Source organism: Uranotaenia lowii, chromosome 1 (assembly GCF_029784155.1).
Source record: "Uranotaenia lowii strain MFRU-FL chromosome 1, ASM2978415v1, whole genome shotgun sequence".
NCBI lineage: Eukaryota > Metazoa > Arthropoda > Insecta > Diptera > Culicidae > Uranotaenia > Uranotaenia lowii.
In genome coordinates, this window is record NC_073691.1 from 98,956,104 (window position 1) to 98,980,288 (window position 24,185).

Below are 24,185 nucleotides of genomic sequence, written 5' to 3' on the forward strand. Positions count from 1 at the left end.
CTAGCGCCACGTTGAACATCATGCAGGATAGACCATACCCTTGTCGAAGCCCCTTGCGCGATTCGAATGAACTCGACAATTCACCCGAGATCCGCACACAGCACTGCGTTCCATCCATCGTCGCCTTGATCAGTCTGATCAGCTTCCCGGAAAAACCGTTCTCGTCCATGATTTTCCATAGCTCGTTACGGTCGATCGTGTCGTATGCGGCTTTGAAGTCGATGAATGGATGGTGCGTAGGGACTTGGTGTTCCCGGCATTTTTGGAGGATTTGCCGTAATGTGAATATCTGGTCCGTCGTTGACCGTCCCTCCATGAAGCCGGCCTGATGACTTCCCACGAATCTGTTTGCTTGTGGCGTTAGGCGGCGGAGTAGGATTCGGGACAGCACTTTGTAGGCGGCATTGAGGACAGTGATCGCTCGGTAGTTCTCACAGTCCAATTTGTCGCCCTTCTTGTAGATGGGGCATATTACTCCCTCCTTCCACTCCTCCGGTAGCTGTTCTATGTCCCAGATCCGGACTATCAACCGGTGTTGGCAATCGGCCAACTCGTCCGGGCCCATTTTGATGAGTTCAGCTGCGATGCCATCCTTCCCAGCCGACTTGTTTCTATTCAGCTGGCGAATGGCTTCCTTAACCTCACTCATCGTTGGGAGTGGCTTCTCTACGTCGTTGGCTAAGCCAGCGATGTACCTTCTCCCACCGTCTTGATCGAAGTGCTGCTTCCACCTTTTGATCACCTCACGATTGTCCGTCAGGATGCCTCCGTCCTTATCCCGGCACATTTCGGCTTGCGGCACGAAGCCTTTGCGGGATGCGTTGAGTTTTTGATAGAACTTTCGTGTTTCATGGGAACGATGCAGCTGTTCCAGCTCCTCCTCCTCCAGGCGGCGCTTTTTCTCCTGGAAAATTCGGACTCGCTGCCTCTTCCGCTGTCGGTGATTTTCCACATTTCGACGGGTGCCTCTTTGCACTACTGCCGCCCGCGCGGCATTCTCTTCGTCCATAACCCTCCTACACTCCTCGTCGAACCAGTCGTTCCGTCGAGTTCGCTCCACATAACCGATGACGTTCTCCGCAGCACTGTTGATGGCTGTCTTGATGGTATCCCAACAATCCTCGAGAGGGGCTTCATCAAGCTCGCCCTCTGCCGGCAGCGCTGCTTCGACCGATTGCGCGTAGTCTGCCGCGACCTCAGGTTGCTTCAGTCGCGCAATATTTAACCACCAGATAGTGGTCTGACTCGATGTTGGTGCCTCGACAGGATCTGACGTCGATGATGTCCGAGAAGTGCCGGCTGTCAATCAAAACGTGGTCGATCTGTGATTGCGTTTGGTACGGTGATCTCCAGGTGTACTTGTGTGGGAGGCGGTGCTGGAAAAAGGTACTACGTATGACCATTCGTTTGGAGGCGGCGAAATCTATCAGTCTGAGGCCGTTTTCGTTGGTCAGCTGGTGCGCACTGAACCTTCCAATTGTCGGTTTAAATTCCTCCTTCTGGCCGACCTGAGCGTTGAAATTCCCGATGACGATCTTGATATCATGTTTTGGGCAACGGTCGTATTCACGCTCCAGCTGCTCGTAAAATTCGTATTTGTCGTCACCGGTACTTCCGAGGTGAGGGCTGTGCACGTTGATGATGCTGATGTTGAAAAACCGGCCCTTGATTCTCAACCGGCACATTCGTGAGTTGATCGGCCACCACCCGATCACTCGCTTTTGCATTTTTCTCATCACTATAAAGCTGTTCCAAGCTCGTGTGTGTTGCCGCAGCTCTGGTAGATGGCACGACCATCTGGGTACGTTCGTACCGTGGAGCCCTTCCAGCATACCTCCTGCAGCGCTACGATGTCGAATTTGCGGCTCTTCAATTCGTTGGAGAGCACGTGGGTACTACCCACAAAATTTAGAGATCTGCAGTTCCATGTTCCAAGTTTCCAATAGTCCCTTTTCGTCGCGTGGGTCTTTGCCGATTTCCATCCGAAATTTGTTGTCCGTTGTTCGTTGCTTATGTTTTTTGTAGTCACGGGCTCGCAAGGCCCGCAGCTAACCCCACTATCTCGCAGGAGGACTGTCGTGATGTTGCTGTTTTGGGTCCCGAACACCACCAGGACGTTGTTGCACTCCGCACGCCGCTCCTGACATGGAGAACATACGCGTACGAAGCCCCCTGACTCAGTCTGCATGCGACCAGAGCATCCACCGGGGTTGGGTACCCGATCTCCGCTAAGGTTGCTCGCACCCTAGCTAGCACCACGGGGAGGTAGAGAATCGGAGTTGCAGACAAGAGGTGATCTGACCACTACCCGAAGGTTGGGTGTATGGGGTCTCGAGTTGCACATTGTCTACCGTTCACTAGCTTTCATATGCATAAGGCAAATATTTTTTTGGACGTGTACTATATGAACTACAGCAGTTTTTCTGAGGCATGTTTTTTCGGATTTTTTTTTTTCTTTCATGCTGAATAACGAGAAAACTATAAGCTTTAGCCACTGATAAGCTGATATAACTTCCCCTGCGTAGGAGAAAAATATTCATCGCCCAGAGCTCCTGGCGCCAACTAGCTCATCATTCCTTAAGCTTCGTTTCCCGATCATGTTATGATACCAATAGCTAAATTTCGATTTTTTCGTAAATCATTCAATTTTTATTTGACAATTCGGAAATATTTTTTAAGAAGAGTTACGTAACACAGTTAGTTTTAAATATTAGTTTCAATGAATCGGATCAATTCTATTCTTGTTGAAAAAGAGTGTATGATCTTTTAAAAAAATTATCCAAAGGGGAAATTAGAAGAAATTCCAGATGATCTAAAATGTGTATTCTCTAATAAAATGCGTAGACTAAATCGTTCACCAGAAGATCCTTTTTTAAAGAACTGCGATTTTTCCCTCAATAAGACAAAGAACATTTTCGCTTCGAAAGTCTTTAAATCTATAACTTTTTTTCATTAGCTAAAATTAATTCTTAAAAACTGTTAAACTTTAATTCAACTGTATTATGAAATAATTTTTTTGAATTTAAATATCTTATTTATTGTAATTGTTTTTTAAATATGAAGAATTGTTTTTCATATGTAGGCACGTTTCAAATTTTGTTCCTCAAATTTCAAAGCTCAATGAATTTAGTACATTTCAACAATCGGGACCTCTTTTCACTGGGAGGAAAACATAACAAAAATTGAACACCATAGCAACTTATACTTTTGCACGCAGAAAAATTGAAGCAGGCTAAAAATGCTTGGTAGATAAGGAAATTTCTATATATTTTTCTACGTGTCATTAGAACACGGAGTAATTTTTGAATGCTAGCGCCCCATCACAACCAGTGTATTAATCACTTACTAAGCAGTTAAGACATGAACCTTTGGTTGATGGAAATGTGGTTCAGAGTTATATCAGTTTATCAGTGCTTTAGCTATATATAATGTTCTAAACATATTTTACTGACATTACAAGGACGACTTTAGCTTGGAGTGTCAAATTGACACTCCTAGTGCTGATTAGGGTAATGAAATCTAATGCGGATGAGGGTTAAACTGAAAATGGCCTCTCTGAGGTACCGTAAATGCCGTAAGTTGCCTTGAAGCCGTTTCAAGAGGTATTTGCCAGAATGCGTCCTTTAGGTCTATCGATGAAATGAACTTGCAGCCGCTGAGGTTGTTCATAATAGCTGCAATCTGCGGGATTGGTCATAATGGAGTTTAGGTGGCGAGCATCTAGACATACTCTGTACTGACCCGGCTTATTTTTAACAGCTATTAGGGGGTTATTCCACGGCGAAAAGCGAGCTTCTTCTATCACATCCAGCTTTATCATTCGGTCCACTTCCTTGTTTATCTCGCCCAATACGTATTTTGACATCACATAGTAACGCTGCTTTTTCGGTTGCGCATCCCCGATTTCAATGCGGTGTGCGTATAATTGCGTGCGACCCAGACGACCGTGCGTTGCTGTTGGGAAGTTTGCTACTGTCGCTTCTAGCACGACTGATTGCTCCGGTAATAACTGCTTCTGCTGATGCCTCTTCATCGTTGCATTGTTGTCGACGTCACTGTTGACCTCCTCTTCATCATCGCCCTTGACTTCATGCTACAGAATATGGCCTTAACACCGAATTCATTCCAAAAGTTCATCCCCAGAATCACGCAATCCGGCAAGGTCGGTAATAGCAATACTGGGATTACTCGTGACTTGCCATTGTATGCGATAGGTAGAAGAACAAACGTTTGAAAGTGATGCTCCGTTCCATCTGCAGTCTTAATTCCTCCAGCCAACGATCCTTTCCTCAATTCTAGCTGTTCCACTAGCTGTACATAGCTTCCACCTAGGAGCGAGCAGTTCGCCCCGCTGTCTAATAGACCGGTGATGCTTTTTCCCAGGACTTCGATTACTGCATGCGGTCGGTTGTCGTTGTTGAGGTTGATGATTAAAGAGTTGATACTTTTTTATTTTGGAGTTTGAATTCAAACGATAACATCCGGGTGTTTGCTGCCGTGAGTGGGTTCGTTCCACTAAAACCACCTTGGGCTTCGTGTGCCAGATGCCGTGTGCCGCTTCAGACTGCTACGGAAGACTCCGAGGCGTGTGCCGATTAGGTAACGCTTTCATAGTAACTCACGTCCGTCACAGCATCCACAACCTCTGGTATCTCGAAACGTGTGCCGGTTAGGTAACGCTTTCAAAGTAACTCGCACCCGTCACAGCAACCACTCCCGCAGGATTTCTTACCACCAAGGCATGGCCGATTGAGAGACTACCAAGCTAGAATCCCTTTACGACCACCCCGAATGGTATCTCCGCTTCCTTTTGCTGCAGGAAAGATCGTAGCTGAGTACGTGAGACCTTTTAAGTCCCACCACACGTATGAGTCCAGATTAGGGTTATACCGCGCCCTAAGATCGCGTTGCTTTTGAATTGAAGTGTCATACGAGGCCCAAGACCTTCCATTAGCTTGTCAAATTTTGTTGACTATCTCGCTCTCTCCGTTCATCATCTATGCTTATCAGATCGCGCATGATTTGCGAGATTTCGTCGACTATAGCACGCCACGACTGTTCGTCGCGACACATTTCACTCACAATGTTTTCAGCGTTCAAATTTTGAAGTTGTTGACGCCTAGAAATGAACCTGGGACAGACAAAGATAGCATGTTCTGCCGATTCCTCCGTATCTACGCATTCCGGGCAATAAGGCGAGCTGATAAGCTTAAACCGATGAAGGTACCCATGACCCAGAGTTGATACTGTTTGCGCTGCTTGGTGAGGGGTACTTTCAATTTCAGCTAAACATGTCCACACTGTGGGGACTTGGTGGCCAATTTCTTTCCGTGGTTTTAATAAATGATAAATGCGTGCTGAATATATGCACAAAAACAAAACTGTTACAAGCTGTTTCAGCAAGGTTTTGGAAGGGATGTTTAAGTAGGAAATCCTACATGGCAAATAGGATTAATGAAATATGTAGGGGAGAGTGGGGATACTTGATCCCCTTTTCTTATTTTCACCATATCTTTTTGGAAAAATTTTGCAACTCGCCGTCTTTGACATTTTCTGACAGCTTGTAACTTCAAGTTTCTATGCTCCAAAAATTAGAACGATACTTGAACCCGTTGATGAACTAGAAGCATTTTCGTGGGAGTAAAAAATTTGCGATTTTTTTTAAGTTAGGGGAGACTTGATCCCCTATTGAAGGAGACTTGATCTTTTATTCAGGAAGCCCTAATCCTTGTATAAAAATCAAACAAAACCCCAAGATAGAATGTTGATTGACTATTTTGGTCACGTTTGTTCTCATTTCACAATTTATAGCAGACTTAAGAAGAAAATTCTATAACTTTGTCTCAACGCTAGTAACATTGCATACTTAAAGGCGCTATTTTTTATAATTAAGAGAAAATTAATTATTTTTGCTCTTTTCTTTAGACAATTGTTTGATAAAACTAAATTTTTTGGAGAAATATTAGTAATTTCGTAATCAGCAATCATAACGATCAATTCAAAAGAAGAATATGCCGTTTGGAAGGGGGATCAATTGTACCCAACTCTAGGGGATCAATTGTACCCATAATCAACATTTCAGAAAACTTTTTCTGAAAAATGTTGAGAGTTTTCCATTACTTTGAAAATATGGCGTTATGAAGTTAATTTTACGCTCGAACGATTGATAAATTGGAACAAATATTTTTTTCATAATTTTCCCATGTAAGGAACATTTTAAAGTGATGAAAAAAGATCTTCAAGTTTCATTTTGTGAAATTTTTAAAACAAAGTTCAATTACTCACACAATTATTTTGTTTAAATTTTTTAAACTACAAGCATTGATATTTTGCTCATTTTGGCACATTTTTCTAGAACATTTGATCTTTGTAAGACATTCCAGTTTCGAGATATAGCTGAGGAATCAAGTATCCCCAGGGATCAAGTATCCTCATTCTCCCCTATAAATTGATAAAAAATAAAATGAAACAATCTCACCAAAGTCCATTGATAGGCGATGAGGGAAGAAGGCAGCATGGATTGATTTGTATTTGTTGGTCCTGTTTTACTAATGGTGACCATCCCTGCACCTTCCAGTCATTGTTACGAATCCAGCAAGTGCTTATGAATCACTTTTCGGGATTTGAGTGCTTTTTTCCTTAGTTAACTTCCCGACAACATCACCAAACACAATTCCAAAAATAAACAACTGCCCCAACTATTTTTTATTTATTGTAACGAATCACATAACCGAATCATATTTCTTCGCCCAATAGCATTTTATTAATTTTACTAACAAAATGCAGAACTTCTAATTAATAGGATACGAATTCTAGGCCCAGAAAACATTATTTTCTTCTTGCCCGGCTGAAGCTTACTCTAGTAAAACAAACAGGACTGTTCAACACATTCTCTTATACAAAATTTAAGGCAGCAGATGAACCAAAACCACAAGACCACCGACTTTTGGTTTTACATCATTCACGTTTAACACAGTTTAACAGATTTCTCACAAAATTTAAACAGAAATTATAAAATTATTGTTCATTTTCACTGGAACGAAAAAAAACACGTGCGATGCCATCGCCTACTTCTCATATAAAGTCCAAAATTTTTCAATACAATAATTAAAGAAATTCTTCATTAACCATCATACACTGTTTAATTCTAGATCCCTTCATATTGTCTGAGAAACATATTGCCTTCACATATTTTATTCGTAGTATCTACGTGAAAATCAATTGAATAAAAATTACGTAGTGTTTTACGTGACCATGACGTGCGAATTATGTTGCGTGTTCAAATTCGAATTTTGCCCGAAATTCTAGATTTTTCAATAGTGTTTTTACGGTGTAGAAAACAACTGCACCTTTTGGGCCCATTTACAGTTCTCGTAAAAATGGACGTGAAAAAATTTATGTAAGGTACACCGGGGTAAGTGGGGACGCGGGGTAAGTGGGGACGGTGGCTATTCAAACAATACTATCAACTATTTTTTCAAACTTTTAATGCAGAATGTTAAATTTACTTGTAATCTATCCAATAACTGTAAAAGAGACACGGTTCTGACAATAACGGATGTTTACGATGACTTTTCGTAAATTTTCTATTTTTAACTACGATGTGGAGTTGATGTGCATCTTTTTCAATCGCGAATTTCTCGTAAACTAGCTGGCTCTTGACGAAAAACTCTACATGGAAACAATCCTTACATTAGAAACAACTAGTTAGGAAAAGAAACGACGAGTAAAAATTAGGAAAAAAGAGTTTATTTATTTTTTTTTTTTTTTTAATACTATAATCTTTATTAGGCCAGTTTACTTTAACAAAGTTTTTATGTGCCGGGGATCTTTTTTTTAAATTTAAATTTAAAACTAGGGGGTTGGAAAGGGTTAGAGGATGTTGGAGGGATTTTAGGAGGGGAAGTGGGATTATTAACACTAATTTGCCGTTGTGCGGCAGAGGTTATCATATCGTTCTCATGCCCTACTCCCTTGTCCGAGGAGTTGGGTTGAGAAACAGAGGAGTTTTTCTTCCGAGGGGGTGAAGGTGTGGTTGGTTGAGTAGCTGGTGGTTCAGATGCCGATGTATTATGGTCTCGTTTCGCTTGCTGCTGTTTTGAAGATTTTTCTTGTTGGTGTTGCTGCTGGTTGTTTTCCGATTGGTGTTGAGTTTTTGGATCGTTTTCTGATCGGGTGATATTGGCGTATGTTTTCTTGTTAGTATTATTCTTTAATTGTTGGCGGGCTGTGGCGAGCGATAGATTTTGTTCTGCGCTGATTCGATGAGCGGCAGCCTCTTCAATCCATTTTGGACAAGTACGATCGGCTGGTGAGTGCTCGTGTGATTTGCAAATGTGGCAAAATTTCTGGCCTGGACAGTCGCTGCTCTCGTGTTTCGTACTAGAACAAATACTACAAGCGCGTTCGTTGGGACATCGTTTTTTTGGGTGTCCGTAGGTGAAGCACTGACGACAAAGTAATGGCTGAGGTATATACAAACGAGTTCGGACTCGGAGGAGTCCAAAATGCACGAACTCAGGGATGACTGTACTATTAATGGTTAAAATTAAAGTTGGTGTTCCGATAATTCCAGTTGCTGTTTTTCGTGTTATTCTACGAACTTCCGTAATTTTTTGTGCTAGTAGCTCAGCCAGCAATTCTGCCTCGGTCAACTTCACTACAACGCACCACAAACTTACGTTGATTTAAATTAGGATGGCTGCCAATTTCTATGGGTGTTCCATCGATGAGCTGCTTCAATTCCACCAACTGTTTGCCTTGTTCTTTGTTCCGAACTTTGAGAACGTACCACTTTCTGATACGATCGAAGAAAGCTCCTTCAATCTTCCCAGCGTGTTTTTCAATCGACTTGCCTACCAAAAACGGATTAGGAAGTGTGTGTCCTACATTCGCTTTTAAATACAAGTAGAAGAGGCGGCCGTGCAGGTTTTGAGGGTCGAGCCATTTCGGTATGGTCCGATCGGGGTAGTCTCCGGGAGACGGACTCATCACGACACTTTGTACCGAACTTTAGCTAACATATATAAAGTGTAGAGTCCGGAATTCTCTCCTTCGGATGGGTTTTGTACCAATAAAACACGCGGAATGAAACTTTTACTCACAATTTATTTAGACTTGTTTCTTCGGAAGTCGAAATGAGAATGAACACTGACATGTTTCATCATGGCTCTTAAATACAAAAGCATCTCATACATTTCGAAACCAACGCGCTTAAGGAAGAGTAACAAACGCTTGGAATGACAGCTCGGCGGGGCGGGCTGCCAGATCCATGCATTTCACTCGAAGTAAAAGCATATTACAACTCGGCCATTCCTGACCTTTGATCAACCTTGATCATTCAATTTCAATCGTATCGAACGGAAAGTTTTCTTCGGAATGTTATACTGAACACTGATTCTCCTTGATGATGCTATCAAAAAGCTCCACGATCCCTGTTGAGTGGCGCTGACGATGTGTTTACCGGAACCACAGTGGAAACGGGATCTCAGTGCTCGACGAGGTTTCGAGCACTGAGCGGAAATATGACCCTTCTCGGAACAGTTGTAGTAGCGCAATTTTGATTCGGAATCACTTTCGATTTTCGTTGTGTTGCTTCTCGACATCGGAATGGTGACGGAACTGGAACGTATTTCCCGGAGTGTTGCATACCGTCGAGACGGTTGCTTGAGTTGTGCCCATGCAGAGTACGCAAATCTGCCCGGACGGAACGGAAGATGCACGCATAGTACTGGAACGTATTTCCCGGTGATTTCCGTCAGGTCCTTCGCCAAGTCATGCTGCCAACACCGTTCAAGGCAGCGATTCCAGGCGTATCCCACTTCTGATGTTGTAGAGTCCGGAATTCTCTCCTTCGGATGGGTTTTGTACCAATAAAACACGCGGAATGAAACTTTTACTCACAATTTATTTAGACTTGTTTCTTCGGAAGTCGAAATGAGAATGAACACTGACATGTTTCATCATGGCTCTTAAATACAAAAGCATCTCATACATTTCGAAACCAACGCGCTTAAGGAAGAGTAACAAACGCTTGGAATGACAGCTCGGCGGGGCGGGCTGCCAGATCCATGCATTTCACTCGAAGTAAAAGCATATTACAAAAGCACTTATCTTTAGCCTTTTAGGATAGAATCGAGGGCGCAAGAAAGACAACCGATCTAGCCGAAGGCTGAGGAGAAACTCCGAGTTTATTTTCAAAAATCTAAAATATTGTCTCCAAACCCTACCTGGGGTAAGTGGGGACGGCTTCAAACATACTTAATGTTTAGATATTTTTTCAATTTTCTCTCCTTCATTCAATACATTTTAGCTTTATTTAGCATACGAACCATGAAAAGTTGGGAAAAAACTTGTGTTTTCTGGAATAGGCATAAATTTTCGATAAAATCGGATCTCGTGTGTTGCAACATAAATTACACACAATTATCACTACCATGAACTTTTTTTCAAAATTTTTGACGGTTCGAGCAATAAAGTAACGTATTCAACCAAGAAAACACAAATTTTTTGAAAATTTCCTGAGAAATCAAAGGGAAAATCTACCGTCCCCACTTACCCCATAAAGCGGGGTAAGTGAAGACACCAGCAGTCCATAACACTTCACGTGATAACTTTTTTCGCTTTTCGTTTATCAAGCTCATCTCTTCAGCATTTGCAAACAACATGTTCTGCATCACATTGAATGCAATTTTATCAAAATTGATCAACTGCTGATTTTTTAATGATTTTTTAAAGTTGAACTATACGAAAAACCGTCCCCACTTACCCCGGTGTACCTTATATGTTAAAATTGCTTAAGTTGTATTCAGTCTGTAAATCGGCTTGTCGACTTTTCTTTTCAAAAACAGTTCCAGAAAAGTTTAAAGTATGAGCCCGTCTGGAATATTATACTTTCAACCATTCCCCATCGATTCCACCATGCTACAAAACCTAGTTTATTATTGCTTTATAAACTCTCTCATGTTTCCAAAAAACGGACAGGCTAAAACAGTATCAGTATGGATCCTGATACAGACAGCACTTCTGATGAAAACGTTCAAATTCACTAGTGATTTAATGTAGAACAATACCTGTTTCAATGATAATTTATGATACGAAGGATCAACGTGTGGTAGTGCACCCAGGCTGGCAATTTTTTCAGTGCATTCTTCAATTTTCTGGTGTAGTATATTCTCTTTAGCAGCCCATTTTTCAAATTTTTTAGAATCTTCATTAAGTTTTTCCTGAGAGTCCTTCTCCTTATGGATCCACTGTTCATAATCTTTCTGCAATGCCTTTTGTTGACGAACTGCTTCGTTTACTCTGGAATACAATAATTGAATATTAAAAGCACTGTGCACAATATTTACGTACAATCAACATACTTTCTATCGACATCATCAATGTCATTGAGGACTTTTCTGACACGCTTTTCAGTGGTTGATAATTCATTTCGACAATTATTTAGTTGACGTTTGCGATCTTCTACAGATATTTCTTGCAAAGCTTGTACAAGTTCATCCTTACGACGAAATAGGTTGTTGGTCAATAAATTTTCCAACTTATTTTTTGTGACCTCCATACTCATGCGTGAAGTAAATGCCTCTTTGTTTTCCTGGTTCAGTTTACGTATATCATCATTTAGCTGGTCAACTTCATGTTGATCTTGAACAGTTAGTTGAGACATGAGCTCTTGATGCAACTCATTTTCCAATCCGTCTTTAGTACTGTTCATAGCTTCAAGATTGGATTTGCATTGGGCTAGGGATCGTTCTTTCGGACTTCGAAAACGTTCAATTCTCGATAATTCGTCCTTCATCAACCTTATATCAGCCTGAACTTTTTCGAATCCATCTTTCGACTTTCCTTGTTTAGTTTCAGTTTTTTGCATTTCTGATACAATACTATTAATGCTCAATTCGGTTTGTTTCAATTCACTCTTGAATACAGAAAGCTCTTTTTCTGAATCTTCTATCATTTGTAAATATTCCGATCTTTTTTTCTGCATTTCCAATCTGGAACGAGATGTGTTAAAGTATCCTGTAAAATAAGAGATGGTATCAGATAGTCAATTGTAAACGAGAAAATGTAGTTGAAGATACTGTGGAATAATTTGAGGATTATATTTCTCGCGTGCGCTTTCTTTATGTCGTATCTAAGGAATTAAGAATTCACAGAAAACGTCTGCGAAAGTTAGAAAAAAATGTTTTTTACATCTAGGATATGTTGTCCAGACAAAAAAAAATCTTAATTTGAAACTTATATTAATTTTTGTATATATTTTTTTGTAATAAACTATTCATTTCCATTTTTTTTTTCATACGAACGGAGTGAAAGCGCACGCAAGATTCATTCTTAATTGAGGTTTAGCGTATGGCCTTACCTCCAGTCAAGCATCCTTTCGATGAAACTTGGTCTCCTTCTAATGTCACACAATCAAGTCCAGTGCTCTTGGCCAATTCAGTTGCTCTTTCAAGGTTACGACAGATCAAAGTTTTTCCAAAAATGTAACGTAAAGCTTTGTCGTATTGTTCTTCATATTTAAGCTTTGAAATCATAGGGATAGAGTCGGGGTCTTCGGGATAATCGTGCACTCGCACTTGAAGACGGTTCAAAGGCATAAACGTTACTTCTCCAGGAAGTTTTTGCTTGTTCATTTCTTTGAGAATTTGTGTTCCCACACGATCCGACTCCACTATGTGATGGAATAATCGATTTCCAGCAGTTACTTCTACAGCCGTATATATTGATTTATCACAACTGAAATTTTCTATAACTGGACCAAAATAGGAATTTGCTATATCTGCCAGCTGACCGCCTCTTTGTTGGAAATTTTCAAGAACTTTTCGTACCGAATCTCTTCCATTTAGAATCGGCTTACCAGCCATTGAGCGAAGAGCTTGATCTACCTTAGCTAATTCTTCTTTATTTCCCGAAAGAGTCTGTGTTACTTGTGTTTCCTTTTTCCATATATCATTTCGGGTTGCCTGAAATTGGTCTTTTTTCTTTTTTAAATCGTAATAATTTTTGTTATGGTCATCAATTTGAATTCTGAGTTGTTCAAATGTAGCGGTATGTTCTTCAATTTTTTTTTCTAATTCATTCTGTCTTGTAGCATCTCTTCTTAAATCATCTAGCAATTTATTTTGATGGGAAATTTTATCTTTGATTTGCTTATTTAATGACTTTAACTCTCCCTGGATCCACTTATCCCGCTCATCTTTAGAAGCAAATTGTGATCCTCTTCCTTGTTTAGCATAAAGTTCTTTGCGTTTTTGTTCCTTCAAATTGAGTTCACGAGAACACTCTTCTTCTTTACGCCTCATTGCTTCATAGCGAGGACGTACGATTTCAAGTTCTTTTTCTTTTTCCGCTATTGTAATCTTCAATCTTTCGAGCTCCTGTTCTGCTCGTTCTTTTGATTTGTTATCCCCTTGGACTTCATCACTTAAGTCTGATATTGTTAAATCCAATTTTGTTTTTTCTCGAAGAAGCTGCTGGTGCTCTGTAATTAGCACGGATTTCTCGTCTTTAGTAGTGGAAACGTCTTTTTTTGCGTCTTTTAAAGTCTTTTGAATGATTTTTATTTTCTCTTGGGCTGTTTGTATTTCTTGCAAAAGAACTTTTTGCTTATCTCCCGATCCCTTCCGTTGGGTTTCAAGTTCATCCAAAAGTTTTTTATTGTCTTTGAGTTCCGTTTCATGAATAATGTATTCAAGAGTACGGCGTGCTTTGTCCCATTTCTGATACTCTTTAAGTTCCTCTTTCTCCTCTTCTAATGTTTTCAATCGATCCTCGATTGTTTTAAGAAATTCCGTTATTTTTTCCACTTTTCCCTCAGTTTCTTTCAGAATATTCATAGATTCTTCTTTTCTTTCATCATATACACGGGTTCCGGCAACCTCTCGAAGGAGTTTCAAACGATGAGAATCGGGGGCTGTAGCCATTTGGTTGATTTTACCTTGCTTGACAATATAATAGGGATTCGAATTGGAGAAACCAGCAGATTCAAGCAAATTCACTACCTCGGATCGCGGTACAACTTTTTTGTTTAAAAAATATTGGTCCTTTTTGGCTCCAATTACACGTCTCAAGAAAATTTCATCTTTGTCAATCTAAAATTTAAAAAAATATTAATAAAAAAATAATAAGAATGTACATTAGGGCCATGCTAGATACAATGCCATACTGTGTTTTTTTTAATGCATAGAAGGAAATTAATGAAACTATCTAGTAATTTAATGTTAACTTTTCGAAAAAAATATGAGATACAAAAAGCATGCCTTCACGCAATCCAAACATCGTATTGAAACATAGAATGGTTATAAGGTAATGCAACAAATTGCAAAAAGATTATTTTTACAGCACGATTCGTCAATTTTTAAGAGAGCCGTACATTACACGGCATTCAGCGCAAATTCAATGATTCGACTATTTGATTCTATGCTCGCTCACACACGATACAAACATATTTCGCGTGAACACAAACGATCACAAGCGAAAACAGCAACTAAAACAAAAAAAAAACTCTTCTTCGGCTGGGGCAAAGTAAATGGCCTGACATTTGTACAAGCAGCACCATATACCATGCACCAGAGGGTTGTCTAATGCAGTGTAATGTATGGCCCGCTTAACGTTCACTACTTACCGGTACTCTGTTATCCGAATTGTCAAATATAATTTCAACGTACGCCGACATAGCGCGAGCTCCTGTTCCCTCGTGAAGAAGGGATTGCCTTTGTTCAGGTCGCAAGTGAGTAAATTCATCGCTCAGTACAAATTGGATAGCTAAAAGTAGTAACATAAATAGTATCCGTTACATTTTTTTTTAGTAAAAAAGGCCTTTAATAAACTAGTTGTTTAATAAAATAAAATAATTTTTTTTTAGTAATTTTTCATGTAGTTAATAGCTGCGGACAGTGTTCCGAATATCACTGATTTTCAATGAATGTTCCTGATTGCACATCGCAACTGAACGTACAGCGATCGGGTTTTGTTATTGATTGCTATTGGACCTGTCCGATCATTGTTCGTTCTATTCATCGCTAAAATACAGATCACCTCGCATGATGCTTTCTGTCAAAACAGTACATCACCATCATCAAATTGGAATCTCACCAAAGAGCGATGCATACGGTGAATCATGTTCGTCTAGGATCAGGAGTGAATGGTTCAGGCAGTGAGTGAGTGCCCGCATAGAGGAAAACCATACCTTGAATCTTTCGAATTATTCAGTTCTGATTATATTAATAGTTAGAATTTCTTTTGGGTCATCGCTGATGTGCCTTCGCTAGAAACGAGTAAAAACTACCCAAGTAACCATTAAGCCGTTAAAACTGGCCCTATTTCAGCCCTATAGTCGAATATAGAACCTGCTTACAAAGCCTATTAAGCTCTATATTCGACTTAAGGGCTGCCCAAAAGCCACTTTTGGCGTGTATTTCGGCCGATATACGGCTTGACCCCTCTTTTGACTCACGCCAATGTAGAAATGTCAAAATAATCTTTCAGTGGGCAGAACCCACTGGAGAAAAAAAATAATAAAAAGATGTTTTTATACTTTTTTTCCTTTTCCCTCAGATTGGTTTTGTTTTCTTTCTCCCTCAAACCCGACTTTTTTAACTGCTGATGTTCTGAAGCTGGAATCGAACTCCGATTGCCTAACGACTATCCATTTAATGGTGACTTTGCTGAATGATCTATCGCGTTACATGTTTCAATGTGAAAGATTCTGGCCTTCTTAAATTGACTTGAACTTAAAGAAAAACATCGGGGGATTCAACATTTTGAATTTATAGATTTTTTATTGAAACTGATTCGGAACACAAATTACACAGGATTTGTTTTAAAAATATTAACACTTAACACATTTTAAGGTTTCTCATCCGGACAAAGGTCTGCAGTAAATCCTGTGATCGTTTTACTTCGCCATAGGTTTAGAACCTAGATACCAGATCCACACTAATAACTTCAACACTATTTTGATGACCGTCAAATGCCGAGTTGATTGTCCTCCCTCTGCGAAATCCTTTCGAAGATCTTCATCGGTGGGTCCGATTTCCTGCCCGGTACTGGGAGACGGGTGGATGCGTGAAACTTGTGCACTAAGCTGTTGGCCTGCAACCTGCAACCTGTTGGCACCACCAGCTATCGAAAGGTTCCATAGATTGATAAGGCATCTTAATGCTATCACTTTGTGATACGAGGCAAGAAAATCGCAATCGTGATTACATTTGTAAACAAAATGTATTTTTTCTTCTTTTTCTTGTTTTTGTTCCTCCAGGCCCCAGATGTCATGTCCGAAGCCGCAAAAGAGCATTAACGTTGAGTTCACTTAGCTAATATGGCTACAGGGCTTAAAAGCCCTGAAGAGCAGCTAAAAAACCAATATACGGCTAATGTTCATGCTGTCATTCTCACAGTGCCTATAAGCATTTGAAAACATTATATGCGGCTAATAAGCACTGGAGTGCTGCTACTTGGCATTTGTGCGGCTTATTACAGGGCTTAATGGTTTACTGGGTATTTCTAAAAGATACGATTAATCTTCAAAAAAACTGAATGAAAAATTTAGCAACGCGCCGATAAGATAAAATATTATTCCTGAAAGATAAAATGAATAATCATGAAATAAAAATGATTATTTTAGCAACGCTCCCCCAATTTTTCTGCTGTCAAATTCCACGTGACCGAATTTGTGCCGGGATAAAATCATCTCCCGGCACAGTTATCGCAAATATTGCTGTTTTGGGTCGGTCTGAAAGACAAAAGCGCCGGTTCCGACGTATCAACGGATTAGAAGCCGATAGCGCTGGCTCCGGTTGTGCGAGGGTGAGTACACCGATTTATTTATTGATAGTATTAGAAACTAATTTTTCTAAAAGTAAACTATTTATAATTATTTTATTTCAGGCGCAGATAGACGGGTGTCTCAGACCTGAAGTCTTAGGCAAAGATGGAGGAAACGTTGCTGGAGGTTCGAGAAAAGAAAATGGCAAAAGCGGTGGTGAAAGGCGTCTCTAAAATTATGGAGCGGACAAAACATGTTAGGGCTGCTCCCGAAGGAGCAGGTGATGAAATTGCAGCTGGAGGACAAAACCTGGCAGAAACGCTCGGCTGCTCGGAAACGTGAAATTTCGGTTGAAGAAACAATGTCTTTTATATGTGAATAACAACATCGTTTTGAAAATGTCCAATATACAGTTGTAAAAAAAACTTCAAATGTTTTTCATTTTATCATAATAATAGTAAGGAAAATAGAGGGTACCATTTATTATTTTTAATTGTTAAAAGATCTTCAGAAGATCAGCTGTAGCGTCAGCAAAACTTGAAATTGAAGATTAAATAACGATAACATCTATCTTTTGGATACAATTTTAATAAAGAAAAAAGCAAAAAAAATGAATGGTTACTCTACTTAACGACCCGTTCGCTGTATCGTAAAGTGCGTCCAAACGATTCCATTCTATGAAAAAAAGACTAGTTTAATCGTACATTAATAATCCAAAAGTATATAGCTAATCTTTCGTGTGTCTTGGAAAGAAGATAATGGAAATCGTTATTCTATAATACCAATTTATGCGGGTGATACATTCAACCGATCATTAGCAAATATTATTTGATTTTAAACATAGCCAATTAATAAATTTATTTGATTTTACAGCGTGTTTTTACACCAGTAAGAATAAAATCCAATTGTAGTTGTGTTTGTGAGGGAAAGATGGTCACTTCCGCTGTGTTTTCAATTTCAAATAAGCTAGGCGGATACTGAGTGAGTGACATTCAGAATGGATCAGTTTGTATCTCACTCAACTCTGATATGCGATGTTTGCAAAACCGATGATTCTGAATGATGCGACTCGGTTGGCATTGCTGAGTGGAACGCTGATCGAGATTGCATACCAGTCGGGCGAAGCAGTTGCGAGAGGCGCCTTCCTATTATACTATCAGAATGTTTCAAATAAGAAACGTATTCTGAGTGTTTGTTTTGATTGATTTTCGGAACACTGGCTGCGGAACTTCATCTTGATTGTTCAAAAGTTTGCAAACTCAGAATCACAGATTTAGAATATCACACGGACCGGTTGTCGGGTTAGTTATAATCGGGTACTAACTCGATTCACGCGGCGATATCATTGTCTCGAGTGATTGATTGATATCTGGTTGTAAGTTCTTCTTCTTCTTCTTCTTTTCTCCGTATGGCCAGTTCATTCTAGTGAACTATGTTGCCAAGCGTTGTTTTCAAACCATGAAAGTTTGCACAATGGGCTCAATGTGCCTCTTTTAAGATTTATTTATTTCGAAATTTTATTTTTACTCGAGTTTTCAGTGATCAGTGTAATTTACTCTAAGAAATGTACTTCTAGAGAAATGTTATTTATAATAGTGTCTAAACTGTAATTTTATTTATATTTAAAAATTTTTTTATTACCCTGTAAGTTTCTTCATCATTGTTTTTTATCAATTGCTCAGACATCACTTCGTTAAGTATAAGTTTTGGGAAATTTATTCTGTTGTTTGTATATCTGTAACAGTCAAAGAGTATATGTTCTGCGTTTTCTGTTACCCCGCAAATGTTGCATTTACTATTGGTTTCTATTTTCCAAGTGAGTAATCTGTCCTTAGTTATATAGAGTGTGAAAGGTTTTAAGTCTTCCTGCTGTTATTGTTTGGTTTGTATTTAATTCAAGTTTCTCAAACCAAGATTTTAGTGCCACTTTTTGTAAAATTTTGTAATGTTGTCTTCCTTTTTCTTCTGATATTTTCTTACAATCTTCTTCCCATTCATTTAAAGTTTCTTCTTTTATAAGATTGATTGAATCATTTATTGGTATTTTGGTGACGATTTTATTTGTGCTACACAGAAAAAAAATCTGAATCCTTAACAACACTGAAATTGGAAATCTTTAATGTTACATGACATAGAACGCGATTTATTAATGTAAATTTACAGAATAAAACAAGATTGAATCCTTAACAGCACTGAATTCTAATGGCATAAATATTACTTGACACGGAACGCGATTATTTGATGGAAATTTACATCACATATGATGTAAATAAAAAGAAGCATCACATATGATGGAATTTTCAGTGCGAATTGAATATTACACGTCTTTGATATTTTACATGTCTTTCAAATTCCACACGCCTGTAGATGTAATTTTACAACTTTTTTCTGGTCACACAGAATTCTTAACAGCACTGAGATAGAAATTTCTTAAAATTACACGACATGGAATGTTATAGGACATTGAATTAATATTCAATGAATATTTTAAAACACTGAACGCGTTAATGTCATGTAAAAATACAGACTATCGAAAACAGGCACACACAAATGTCAACAAAGTGTTAAGTCAAGTCGTGCACCATATATATTTTATAATTTTTTATTGAAGCAGTTTTCCCGCGAGTGAGTTTATCGATCTTGCTGGTTGCTGGAGATCTTTGATGCGGATCTGGAAGTGGCTCCATGTTATTAAATTTAGGATCCGGTACTTCGGGGAAGAAAAGAAAAGTATGGATGTAACTCCTAAAGACAAACAAAATTTGTGAGATAAAAAATTTTGCCGTTTAATAAAATGAATTATATTAATTACAGAAAGATTTTATTTTTTATTAGGAAATGAGAAAATTCCATTATTGAATCATATTAACGATAAATTAAATAAAACAAATTCCAATTGGAAAGTTTTTATTCCAGTATTCAGTGATTTTATAATTTACATCATTTTGATTTGACACGTTGCAAAATTTTACATCACTTTTATTTTACACGTTGCAAAATTTTACTGGCGTGTAATTTCCAACTAGCACTGAAAATTCCGTCATATATGATGCTTCTTTTTATTTACATCACATGTGATGTGATTTTACAGATTTTTTTCGTTGTGTGTATTGCATCCTGATTTGGATAATTGATCAGCTATCTCGTTTCCTTCAATGTTTTTGTGAGCTGGTACCCATTGTAGTTTAATGTTTTTATTACTGTAGTTAATCTTACTGCATATCTCTGATATTATAAAATTTTGCTCGGATTTTTTATCATTCTTTGATGTTTGAAGTGCTGATTTTGAATCACTAAGAATTACGAAATTATGCGCATTTTTAGTGTTTATGATATCTAATGCCATGTTTATAGCCATAAGTTCTACATTCATGATAGACAATTCTTTCACTACTTGACATTCAATTTTTTCATTTTCATTTTCAAAGTAGATTCCTATCCCACAGTTATTATTTGTTTTTGAACCATCTGTATATATTTTGTTATAATTTTCATAGTTTTTCTCTAAGTGTTCTTTAACTAAAATTTTGATTACATTTTTACTTAGCACATCTTTATGTTTAAGAGTTTTTATTTAATCTGTTATTGTTTTCTTAATGTTTTTAGTTTCATTTCTTTCTTGAATCGCTGTCATAGCAACCTTGTTTTTGTGTTCAAACGATTTTTTTTTCTATGAAAGAGCTGTTCTTGGGAAGGTTTTCTATATCCAAAAATTCATTTAAAATTTTTGTAATCGGCTTTTTGAATGTAAATGATTTAACTACCTCTTTTTTTGCTAACCAGTTAGCTCTATGCTTAAATTCATTTAATATTTTTGTAATCGGCTTTTTGAATGTAAATGATTTAACTACCTCTTTTTTTGCTAACCAGTTAGCTCTATGCTTAATAGGTATTTCTCCAGCTTCGGAGAACAACACGTTGATAGGTGTTGATTTTAATAATCTACACGGTAATTTTAAATTATTCAGAGACTGATTTGTTTTGGTTCAGGAGTCGCACCATGTATGAAGATGAAAACAACTGAGTTGAAATCCATCAAAATTTTGAGTTGTTTTTCTTCAGCGGTAGCGAAATTCGTTGACTTACAGCGATGGAAACGAAATGATTTCGATTCGATCAACGTTTAGTCGCAACGTCGCAAGATCTCGGTATGTTACAAACCAAGAGCGAACTCAATCCCGTCGGCAGCTGAATCTAGTTGGCATGATGATGGTTGAATACCTACATGCAACATTTTGGGAGTGATGTAGCTCCGAGAAGGATGCTACTCTCTATGCTCGGACTTGAATAAATTCCTACGTACGCGTCGCTCGCGTAGAGTGAGTGTCACTCTTGCACACGATTGGACCCAATCGCAAGTTGTAACACACCGTGATCGGGGAAACTCGAGACTTGTACACTTTGGGATTTCCTACATCTTGTTGCAACCACTCCCAAAGTTCGGCACTTGTTGGTTAGGTAGGATGGCTAGGATTTGTTTTGCTCTCGCTCGAGTTACCCAACCGCCCGTGTATGGATAGATACAAAAAAAAAACATACGCACGGGCGTTGTTCTATGAGAAATTTGTTTGGAACTTTTTAAATCTTCCCATGCCGTTTGCAAAGTTTCCGTTAAAACTGATGTCGTTTTTTTATTTTATTCGTAGTTTGTAGTCGTTCCACTTGCTATAGAATGAGTTCAATATGTATGATGTTAGATTTATTGGGTACGTAATTTATTCTTGTTTCTCAACATTTAAAAACTGGTTCAATATGTTTTAGTAAATTAGCCGAAGCTGGCTTTGAAAAGAGTACCAAAAAAGAATCACTTTAAAAATGCAAACAACTTTAGACAGTCTTATTGTATTAAACTGATTTTACAATAATTGTAATTGTTAAGAACAAAATTATACTAAGGTGCATAAATGGACGAGGGTTCAACGGAAATTTTGACCGCTATTTCAGAAAATTTGGTTAAAAAAAATTCAGACAAAAAATCCATTCATTGCTTTGCTTCACTGAATCTCATTTAATTTAATATTTTGTCTATTTTATTGGTTTACCAAGTTTGCCAATGTTGTGATTTTTTTAAATTTTTTCAATAGGTTATATTTCCTCTATTTTATCAATGCTGTCAATTTAGTCAGTTTGTTTACTTTTGTATTTTTTTTTCAATTGATTCCATTTTGCGAAATCGGCCAATATGTATTATCAAAGCAGTTTATTTTGTCCATTTTTTTTTCAAATTCATTCAACTATTTGGTCATTCTGATGGTTTCTTAATTTATGGTCATTTTTAAGTTCTAATATTTTTGGCAATTTTAAAATTGTTGTCAATTTTCACAATTGGGTCAATTTTGTAACTTTGTAAACTATGAAAAAAATATCAATTTGTCTATTTTGTCTTTTGTAATACTTGAATTTTTTTCTTCAAATTTTGACGATTATGTTAATTTTGTCAATTATGGAAGTTTTGTCAGTTTTTATTTTCTTCTACATTTTGAGCATTTTGTTGAATTTTTTAAATATGACCCATTCCAGCATGTGGTCACAACGTTTGCAACGTTCATATCACACATTAAAGAAAAACATACCTCTATGTTAAGTAGAGATGTACCGAATATTCGGTCGGCCGAATATTCGGCGCCGAATACCGCCAAAAAACCGTTAAGCCGAATATTCGGCTTACCGAATAGTTGAGCCAAGTATTCGGCCGAATAGGCCGAATAGGCCGAATACTTATTTTTCAAATGTTAAACACTAACAGACTTTTCAAATTTTCCAACTGATTTTGGATAATTTCTAAAATATCCAAAAGTAAGTTGAAAAATCTACAAAATCATCAAAAACTTATGGTTTTAGTTAAAGATCTTAGGCGTATCCGTGTATATTTCACTGTAGATAGCTTTATACTTTAATTATCGTTTATTCCAGATTTTTTTTTATATATCCAGGCTCGTCCATAAATCCAATACAAAATTCCAGAAAATTCAAATCTGACCGGAATGCCCAGATATTATTTAAATTTTTCAGATTTTAATCCGGGTTTATTCAAATTATCAAATCAAATAAATACTCAAATTGCTCTGTGGAAATTTTTATATTTGGCGTTTCAAAACGATTTGTTAGAGTAAATTTAAATATAAGCGTCAATTTTTCTTTAACCCTTCGATACGATTTTAACACTGCTGCTGTAATTCGATGAAAACATTAAATTTCAAGTTATTTACTTTCTTATTTCCTCTTGTATGTTTGAGAAGATGCCTAGATTATCAAAAATTGGTCCAGCCCCTGCCGTGTGGATTCGTTTGGTAGAGAATATTCTTTAAGTTAAATATAATCTTTTTTGGCAACTATTTTGAAGACATCTAGCTAAAGATCGACATTCATTTGATTCAATATTTAATAATTCAATATTAAATAATATTTCAAATAGCTTGGCGCCTGTTTTGACATGTTTTGCCACAGATTTCACTGGAACCCAATCTCTTTGATGATATACGTCATAGAAGCAATAATTCATCTGATGTTCTTCTAACTATTGGTGACATTTTGAAAATCAAAGAGACCTCTACTTAAAGAAGATCTGATGTATTATACATCTGGTTGAAAATAATGGGTTCAAAAACATATGGAGTATTAAGATAGAAGAAATACGGAATTTTCGCTTTTTAATTTCTATTAAAAACTCAACAGAATATTCGACCGAATATTCGGCCGAATATTCGTTTGGCCGAATAGTTGAAAAGGTCAATATTCGGTATTCGGCCGTTCGCCGAATACCACTATTCGGTACATCTCTAATGTTAAGAATTTAATTTGCTACAATATGAAATCAAAAGAATTTTTCTTGAACAAATAGTTATCCAAATTTCTGCAAAAGAAATCGTAACGTCACAACGCGTAACTTTTTCCACTTTTCAGTCACCGTAAACATTCGCAATTGTCGGAACCGTATCTCTTTTACAGTTATTGGATAGATTACAAGTAAATTTAACATTCTGCATTAAAAGTTTGAAAAAATAGTTCTCAGTATTGTTTTAATAGCCACCGTCCCCACTTACCCCGGTGTACCTTAGTTAGTTTTTTGACAAAGTTTTGTTTGAAATAAAGAGTAATTGTTGAAATCAGTTAATTTTCATACTAAAGTTCTTAAATTTCAACAACAAAAAACTCAATTCTAAAAAAAGGTAACTATTTTATAATGGGAAATTAAGCTCAAGAAATAGCCATTCTAATGCTGTACAAAATCCACGTTTCGTTTGTTTTCCTTAACCTGAATTAATAGTTCATTGTAACTGATAGGCTACGTTTAAGTTAATAAATTACAAATTACAAATTATTTTTAAATAATGAAAAATAAAAATAGGTTCTCAAGTTGAGAGGCGCTTGGATTGGGTCATATTTTTACCTGTTGCTATGGTCATAAAACAGA

The 24,185-nt window shown here is 37.7% G+C and overlaps 1 protein-coding gene across 3 annotated transcripts in view; it reads right to left on the minus strand.

Annotated features, from left to right (window-relative positions):
* LOC129744934 (structural maintenance of chromosomes protein 3) overlaps window positions 1–24,185 on the minus strand; it is a 122,832-nt gene that overhangs the window by 68,085 nt on the left and 30,562 nt on the right. For all 3 annotated transcript variants that reach the window (XM_055737712.1, XM_055737695.1, XM_055737703.1), the window contains 4 exons: window positions 14,630–14,769; window positions 12,365–14,096; window positions 11,367–12,021; window positions 11,073–11,304 (listed from right to left, as the gene is read on the minus strand). In XM_055737712.1, coding sequence (XP_055593687.1) covers window positions 11,073–11,304; window positions 11,367–12,021; window positions 12,365–14,096; window positions 14,630–14,769 — 2,759 coding nt within the window. The remainder of the gene's footprint in view (window positions 1–11,072; window positions 11,305–11,366; window positions 12,022–12,364; window positions 14,097–14,629; window positions 14,770–24,185) is intronic.